The 9,398-nt window shown below is 32.4% G+C and overlaps 1 protein-coding gene across 3 annotated transcripts; it reads right to left on the bottom strand.

Moving 5' to 3' along the window:
• Positions 1-3,682: 3,682 nt before the first annotated feature.
• On the bottom strand, positions 3,683-8,785 carry LOC126773672 (uncharacterized). 3 transcript variants are annotated; one of them, XM_050494741.1, is made up of 4 exons: positions 8,674-8,785; positions 6,724-7,340; positions 5,723-5,870; positions 3,683-3,892 (listed from the first exon to the last, which is right to left on the bottom strand). In XM_050494741.1, exons 2-4 carry the CDS (start codon positions 7,270-7,272, stop codon positions 3,705-3,707), a joined length of 885 nt encoding a protein of 294 aa, XP_050350698.1. In that variant the 5' UTR covers positions 7,273-7,340; positions 8,674-8,785; the 3' UTR covers positions 3,683-3,704. The 3 variants fall into 3 exon arrangements, with proteins under 3 accessions (XP_050350698.1, XP_050350697.1, XP_050350699.1); XM_050494740.1 differs by having other exon boundaries at positions 8,568-8,785; XM_050494742.1 differs by lacking the exon at positions 6,724-7,340 and having other exon boundaries at positions 8,568-8,785.
• Between the last annotated feature and the right edge of the window lie 613 nt (positions 8,786-9,398).

Here is a 9,398-nt window from a genome sequence, read left to right on the forward strand (position 1 = left end):
ATAACGTAAATCATTTACCGGATGAAAGCGACGATAACTACGAAATGCCAAGAAAGAAATTCATAATTAAAATTACTTTTAATATGTATAATATTAGGTAATGACTGCCTTGTAGGTATATATAGCTATACGTAAGGTAGTAGCAGCCCGGAGTCTGGATGTTGGAAATGTATACACTCCCGTGCCTCGGAAAGCACGTGAAGTCGTTGTTCCTGTGCCTGAATTCTTTCCGGTCGTGTCGGATTGCGGGCTTATCGGATTATCAGAGTTAGGAAATAGAGAGGGCACCTGTGTTTGTGGACACACTCGTGCTCTATTATGTGCCCCGAAATCGTTCTGGCGGACATTATTTTTATAAAGTAATGAAAAGTGAAAAACAAATCTACGGACTTATAAACGCAAGAACGTGTCCAAGCTGATTTGGCTGTACCTACATTACTCTATATACATAAAATACATATCGAGTTGAATTTTATTTATTTAAAACAGTTAAGCTTATGGAACAATAAGATTATAATAAATATAAATAGGTATTTATATTTTTAATAATTTTTAGATCAAAAATATTTTGACGTTATGAACTGATTGAAAATACAATTGTCATGTAAATTTCAGACACTTTTTCAGTAATTATAATAGATAGGCAGACCGGCATATGGGCCATCAGATGACCTGAGAATACTATGTTATATATATATTGTATTGGCCCACGTGATTAGCACATGAATCTTAATCGATGATTGCGGGTTCAAACCCGAACAAACAAAACAAAAAACATCGTGAAGAAACCTACATGTGTCGGATAAAATCTGTCATATGTGTATGCAGTATCCACCAGCCCGCATTGGAGAAGCGCGTTGGAATAAACTCCAATCCTTCAAAAGATGAGGAGGCTTCGTCTAGCAGTAGGACATTGTCAGACTGTTATTTTACTATTAGTAAATTCAAATTGTTTAAATGAGTTCAAATAAAACATAGATACAGGCTTGTATATTTATTTAAAAAAATATGATAATTTAGTTGTTATTAGCGTCTTAAATTGGGTTGGTGCGCGTGGGTTCTAACGAGTATAATATTAAAAAATTGGCCAATTATCTGAGGATTTTCATCGTTAATAATTCTGAGAGTATAAACCTAATAATCTTATTGTAAGCTTTATAACAAGCTCAAGTATCACTACGCTTGTAGTGCTACGAATTTGACGGTGAATTTTCCGATTTAAAGGGACGTTTGGTATCGCGGGATGTAGACAATTCATATTTTAATACACGGGGGTTGTCAAAGGTCAAACCGCAAATAAGAAATTATATTTTCTGTTAAAAATAGTATTGATTGTTGTAAAACGTATTATTTGATTAAATATATTATTTCAATGGCCATTGGTACGACTGCGATGTATAAACAAGTCGTAGAGCTTTGTGCAAGCTGACGAGCTGACCAGTAGATATTAGATAGAATATCTGATGAGTGGGTAGGTACCACCAATTTATCAGATATTCTACCGCAAAACAGCAGTACTTCGTATTGTTGTGTTCCGGTTTGAAGGGTGAGTGAGCCAGTGTAATTACAGACACAAGGGACATATTATCTTAATTTCCAAGGAAGGTGGCGCATTGACGATGTAAGTGATGGTTAACATTTCTTACATTGGCGGGCGAGTTGAGCGTTGATGACCATTTACCATCAGGTGGTCCATATGCTCGTCCAGCTTCCTATTCTATATAAAAAAACTCTATAGAACTCCTAACTAAGAAGTGACACAGCGATGTAACACAAAAAATAGTTATTTAGGTTACATCAATCTCTAATTTCTAAATTTAATCAACTGGTAATTAAAATATTAATATAAATGCGAAAGTATCTCTGTCTGACAATCGCTACGCCACGTTACGCTTTCATAGCTTAACCACAGACTCGTGAAATATGGTATGAAACGAGCTTGAATCCCAAGAACAAGCATAGGGTACTTTTTATGGCTTAATGAAGGAATTAATACAAAACTGATCAAACCATTTGTTGTAAAAAAAACAATTATCATACGAATAAATTCTCAGATCAAAGAGGAATAAAAATAAGTAAAGTAATTAATATGTATTAGGAATTTCTCTCCAGATATGTTAAGCACTAGAATGGTATTAATAAATGGAAATAAATTTATAATTTAAATACAATCACAGTCCAATATAAAATTCACGAGACCGTATAAAATTGTTCCAACAAACACTATACATTGGCAACCCTTAAATAATATGTACATGCACTTCATTATTTACAAAACGGGTCCACTTTACATATAAACAGAAATGTTTCACGAAATTTCATTTCACATTACACATATTTTAGTATCGGAATTTAATAAACTGCATTCAATGCGTTTCGTGGTTACCTTTTTGATCGTTGATCCATAGTAACGGTATTGCTTAAAATGTCGAAAATATTAAAAACACGGCTTCCAATTAAAACCACTTCAATTTGAAAACCTTTTGGAATTAATTAAACGTAATTTCATTATGAAATGTTTGATTTGTTTGATTCTACATTGAGCGGAAGTTTTTAATTTATTTGTTAAAAAAATACGATAAATGACAAGTTAACATTTAAAATGGTTTATATTTTGTGAATATTAAAAAAAATCAATTACAGCGTTGCTATATTATTACAATCATAAGAAAAATATGTTTATTTTATCCTTGTTATTTTATAGTTTATGTCATTTAAATAAACATTCTTTCTTGATATCTATATATTTAGAAGATGGAATGTTTTTATATTTCTCTATATATCTAATTGTATTTTTTTAGTATGCAAATTTAATACTTTATAATATGTACCTTGTATTATAAAGTATTAAATTTGCATTTAATAAATGGTTTCGATGTGACGTCCCACGATACGCCTGCATAGGGGGAAAGGGGTTCGGATACATGTACGATACAAATACAAATACCCAGACCACGACAAACATCCGTATGGTCTATACAAATATTTGTTACGAGCAAGGATCGAATCAGCTCGTTCACGCGGCATTCAGTTGTAATAACCGATGTATCAATTTGTCAGTCTGTACAGTTAGTACTATATTATATAAGCTTATTAAAACTTTATTTCAATTTTGTAGGCTGGTCATTTAATATTTATTTTATTTTATTTTATGAATGTGCAATAATAGTTAGTATTCTGATTGATTTAATTAAAACATTTCTGTGCATTTTAACAAGTATTAAATTATCTTTACAAGACTGCGGTTGCGGTTCAATAGTTTATAGCACAATCACCACACAAATATTTAATTGATTGAGTTATTTTTTTTATATATTATTTTATTTGGCAGAATTCAGTAAGCCAATTACAAGTGGTTTTATCTTTTCACGTTTATCGTTTCTTACCGTTCCTCGTTCCGAATATAAATTTAAAATACATATAAATTCAAAACATAGGTTCTTAATTTTTTTGTAAATGTTATATGCCAGTATTTTTGAAATCGAAAAATCTTATTCGGCCTTTTTTATAAATGTTGCTTTGCGGCTGATTAGTTAAATAATGCCGTGTCTTCTTGTTTCGTATGTCATATCAATAATAACGAAAGAGAGATTAGTATTTAACTAATCAGCCGCTAAGCCACGTTTATAAGTAAGGATGATTGCGTTTAATCAATTAGTTTTTAATTAAATGACACAATCGATGCAAAACAAAAAAGTTTTTATTCAACCCATAAATTTAGGACGACCCGATCTAAATTCGCTTACATATCTAAAATTCCTTAATTTGGCTCTGAATTTTCCTTTCTTCTTGAGACGTCCCATGTGTTGCAGGGTTCTTATAGCGGGTAAGAACCTGTAGACGGCGTTCATTGCATCTCCCATGCAGAACAGGAAAGAAGCCTCGACGTATGCTGTAATAATTATATATTTGATTGAAATTTATACACAAATATTTTGATTTTGATTTTTTAATTTTAAATAAAATCTTACAATGCGTGCGTGCTTATATTTATAGTATACGAGTATATTATGTATGACTTGTATTTCATAATTCATACTTATATGAAACAAGTAAAAAAATACTCCTAAAAATGATTAAAAAAATATTTTTGTTTCCTATGAAGAAATAGGTATAGGACCATACAAAAATACCGCTCCGAGAAAAGGTTAATTTCCTTTGTCGTCTCGTCAGGTCAGGACCAGCCGTTTTCTACGATGCGTAAGATCTTTTACCGGAAAATCTTAATAAGTAACTTTTTTACTGGTCGTGGGATGTCTGGGTCTGCAGCTCTAAATACCACTAGAGCCAATGAGGCTGTTAATTAAAAAATAAATATATGTCACCGATTGTTTCTATCAATAATTTTCTAATCCGTTTCCGTAAAAGCAAATACTAAAATATTTTCAATCTTTGTTATCATGACATTGGTATAAAAAAAATTATTATAATCGCCATTTTGATTTTTTCCTTCTACAATATTAAACAACAACTATCCTTTTTATTCATTTGTAAAAATGAAAATGGAACGCTATTTCCATTCGAATATATCTTACAAAGGTACTCGTTCATTTGTTTATCAAGAGCACATACTGCGCACCTCGCGTATCTCGCTACAAATCCAACCAAAACATTAACTTGTAACTAAACTCCTATACATAGATGCATCAGTTTTGATTTCACTGTGACGTTAACAAGTGCCTTGGGCGTCCATATTGATTGAATGCAGTCCCATCCCTAAGCCTTTGATGTCGCCATTACACTTGGCACATAAACAAAGGTATCATAAAGCCATCGAAGTAAACAAATTGATATAGATCCGTAGATTGATGATACACAGGTACAGAAATAGCAACAAATGATAGGATGTGCCATAGTATTGGCCTTTATAACTGTGATCGGTTGATCGAACTTATGTCTGGTCTAACTATATTAGATTGAGAATATCTGAAGCCTCAATAATGCAATGAATTATGGGCCACCTAGCAATTTGAAACTCGCTAGTTCGATAACCCCTTTAGCTATTGCCGTACACGCTTAACATTTTACGATCAACTCGAGAAGAAAATAGACAGACTAGGGTTTAGTCTTTTTGTTTTTTTTTTTTGTTATGTATGGTCGCGTTCTCTGATTCGTTTTATTATTCTTCATTTAACATGCATTTATAAAATAATACAACATTCTGTAAATTCCTAATTCCTAATTCCTGCTTCCCCCTTCCTTCTTAAGTCCACGCGAGCTGGTTCTCGATGTCACCGCCTAACTGTGACATCAATTCCATCGCGAACAAAGAAATTTGGCAACTCCTTTCTTTGTCGCACTTCCAAAAAATGGAATTCCTTACCAGCTCACGTATTCCCCTCCTCTTACAACCCGGGTTCCTTCAAACGAGGCGTGAAGAGGCATCTTGCGGGCCGGCAAGGCGAGGGCGGCTAGTGCAGAACGTTTTTCCCGTCTGTACTGGCCGTCGTCGCGTTTGGACTCTACTACCACTTACCATCAGGTGGAGTAGAGTCATTTGCCCTCCCGGCGATATAAAAAAAAAAAAAAAATTGCATTGTTAAATTAAAATATTGATTAAATAAAACTTCGCAAAAAAAATCGAATTTGAATGATACATAAGAAATACCAAAATACTAAAGATGTCGTCCGCCTATAAAAACTATATACTTTTAGACTGGCGTAGAATCTTATTTAACAATAGCTATTCTAATAGAATATCGTATAATATTAACAAACTAACAAGAGCTATGAGAAGTACTGCTTTTCCCCTCCCAAAACATCTTACACTGAGCTACGTCCATAAAGCAGTGGTTTTGAAACATTAAGGCAGGCTCTCGCGCCACTATGCCAGGAACTCCGCACACTGGTGCGTAAGTCTCAGGACATTTCTGTAACAAAAAAAAAACTATTCTATAACTGTTAATATTCATTTTTTTAAGAAAAAATAAATATTAACAAAAAATATGTTTAGTTGAATTATTTAATTTTTAGTTATTATACTATTTGTAAATAAATAAATGCAGATGAATATATATGGAACGCTCAATTAATTGCTTCTGCTCATATACTTCCGGCATAAATACCTAATGCATTAACTATTTGCTGCCAATGATATTCGATCTTCTTATATTTCTTACGCCTTTAACTGACAATAATTAAATCAACTTTAATAAGAGATTAATATTTTACAAAACTTAAGTTCTAAAGATGAAGCTGTTTCAGCTTTTGTTAGGAACTACTCGTAGTAAGCGACAATAAGTGTCGAAAAATAACTGCATGAAATTATTAATCATATATTATTAGTTGATATCAAGCAGTTACATGCATACATGTAAATTAGATGTTTACAACCATTTTTCAATTGAAATATAAACAATGTTTACGAAATAATTGTTCTCTACACCATTAGAAATAGCCGAGATGGCCTAGTGGTTAGAAGCCGTGAATCTTAACCGATGATCGTGGGTTCAAACCCAGGCAAGCACCACTAAACTTTCATGTGCTTAATTTGTGTTTATAATTGATCTCGTGCTTGATAGTGAAGGAAAACATCGTGTGTATTCTACCAACCCGCATTGGAGTAGCGTGGTGGAATAAGCTCCAAACCTTCTCAAAAGGGAGAGGAGGCCTTAGTGCAGCAGTGAGACATTAACAGGCTATTACTGTTACTGTATACCATTAGAATCCATCCATTATCCGACATTTTATAATTAAGTATAAAGTTAACATTATTGAACTTACTATTGGGCACTTATGGTAGCACGACGATAGCGTAGGTCTATGAAACGTGTCGCTGCTAATATTTTTAGGTTTAACAATCCACGGTACGAATACCTTTGCAGGTCCAGCATATTTCAAATGCATCCTCCTAGTATTGAAAGGTTGAATTTCTTTTAACGGTAAGTCGAAAACATGAGACGCAGCAAAGAAAGTGTCAATTGTATCATTTATATCACCAAGTCCAAGCATATTGCCGTTTACGACTACTAAATGTTTATCTTTACTTTCATTATATTTTTCAATTGTAAAATTGTCATTATGTACATCTTTAATGATATTATCTGACTGTTTACAAATAAATAGATCAGTTTCGTTATATTTCTGATCGTTTTCGCAATTATGTTTTACTAATTCGCATTTACTTTTAAATAATTTTATTCTGTAACCGACGCCATCTTGTCTGATGCCGCATACTTCGTTTACATTTTCGTTAACGCATTTATTATCTGTGCAGTCTGATGCGTTAGCATGAAATAAAATACGGTTCAATTTTTGATCATTATTTTCCATACTATATAGACTTTCATTAAAATCTGCAAATGAATGCTCGCAATATTCTTTGTTAATTAATCCGTAAGCTGTAATATTAATTAGTCCATTACCATAATATTCGTGATATTGCATTAAAAGCATATCCATATTAAATAGGTATAATTAGCTCAATTTTATAAGCTAAAGGCTTATAAAATTAAAATATAAGATAATCATAGATAGAATATAAAATATAAGATAATTAAAAAAGGTTAAAATATAAGATAATCAATAATCAGATGAAAAACTGATAAACTGGTTATCATGTATTATTTATTTATATACACTATAATACAACTTTAAATTATATACTAGAAGTGTTTTTTTTTAGAATAGGTGTAGGACGAGCAATGGTCACCAACGCCCATAGACATTGGCATTGTGAGAAATGTCACGCTTAAATCGTCAATGCACCACCAACCTTGGAAACTAAGATATTATGTCCCTTGTTCCTGTAATTACACTGGCTCACTCACCCTTCAAACCGAAACACAACAATACTGCTGTTTTGCGGTAGAATATCTGATGAGTGCGTGGTACCTACCCAGGTGAGCTTGTACAAAGCCCTACCAAAGTGTATAATTTCGTAGTTAAAATCAAAATATATATTCTACAATAATAGGATTATATTTTAATTAGAACGTTATAACTTGAATCAAATACCTTCTTAGTGAGTAGAAATATAATAACCATAAAAATCAATTGACATGTATTTTTTTCACATTAGAAAAAACAAATGTCTATTGTGCACAGTCATTACAAGCACGGGCAGAATTTTGGTGAAATTAGACATATGCATGTTTTCCTTCACCGTCAAGCTCACCATTAATCTCGAATTAATTATAAATAAAAATTAAGCACGTGCAAATTCAGTAGTGCTTGACCGGGTTTGAACGCACGATTATCGGATAAGATTCACGCGTTCTAACCACATGGCCATCTAGACACGTATAACAAAGACGCAAATGAAATAATTAAAAAAAGCACGAACGCGACAGTCTGTAGAGATCGAAATTAATTATAAAAAGATTCTACTTCAAACAAAACCTTGACCGAAGTAATAATTATAGTTGTCATTTATTTGTACTTATTTAATATTTAATTTTAAGACATAGTTACTATGCTATAAATAATAAATTAATTAAAATTTTACGGCTTCCCTATAAACGTTGTGTGATTAGTTAAATGAGTATTATTTTTTTTAAACGAAAACAGAAATAAGTGCTTAAGAAAATGTTTATAAGTAAGGCCAATTATTGTTTATGTAACTTAACCAAGTTCCTCATTAAGGCTGCAACCGTATTTCATAAGTTCGCATTCATTTTTGAACAGCTTCAATCTAAATCCAGTGTCTTCAATGCGTAAACCACATACACTTACATTCTCATCATCGTCACATAGTAATCCTTTACAAAACTGTTGTTTTTCTATTTCTTTTGCTATATTATTGTGAAGAATAAATAGTATGATGCTATAAAATTTCATTGATTAACTTACAATCAATCTTTTTAATGAAATGAGTATTTTTATTAACGCAATTAATTACGATAACTTAATTTTTTTCTAATTAAATTTCGAATATATATATGTTTGTTTTTTTTAATTATTAAATCTGGACAAAGATGTTTTGTCATTAGTGTATGCTTCTTTTTCTATGTAGATTTCCAATGGTCTCTCCGTCCATCAGAAACAATAACGATGAGTGTTTAAAAGTTAAATGAAATGGAAACGAAAACGTATAAGACTCTTCAGTATCAAAGACGCTTAAGTATAGAAATGTTCGGAATTGCTAATACTTCTCATTTTGATATTTTTTCGACATTTCCTTTTCTTTGATACCGCAAATAACTGTCTCGTTGGTCTAATGGCTTGGTGTAAGGCTGCAAGAGGTCCTGAGTTCAATTCCCAGGTCGGGCCAATAAAAAGTTATTGGGTTTTTCTGTCAGAAAATTCTCAGTAGGAGCCCGGAGTCTGGAAATTGGAAGTGTGTACGTAAGTACGTAAAGCCGTTGGTCCTGCGCCTGAACTTGCCGTCCCATCGGATAATGAGAGTTAGGGAATAGAGAGTGCACCTGTGTTTGCGCACACACTTGTGCACAAATATT

This window comes from Nymphalis io, chromosome 15 (genome assembly GCF_905147045.1).
Source record: "Nymphalis io chromosome 15, ilAglIoxx1.1, whole genome shotgun sequence".
Taxonomy (NCBI): Eukaryota; Metazoa; Arthropoda; class Insecta; order Lepidoptera; family Nymphalidae; genus Nymphalis; species Nymphalis io.

Coding starts and splice junctions, on each gene's coding strand:
- LOC126773672 (XM_050494740.1), bottom strand. CDS start 8,778: ATGAAATTTTATAGCATCATACTATTTATTCTTCACAATAATATAGCA. Junction 5,871..6,723: donor GCTACCATAAGTGCCCAATA/GTAAGTTCAATA, acceptor TTTTTGTTACAG/AAATGTCCTGAGACTTACGC. Junction 3,893..5,722: donor CAGTACTTCTCATAGCTCTT/GTTAGTTTGTTA, acceptor TAATTATTACAG/CATACGTCGAGGCTTCTTTC.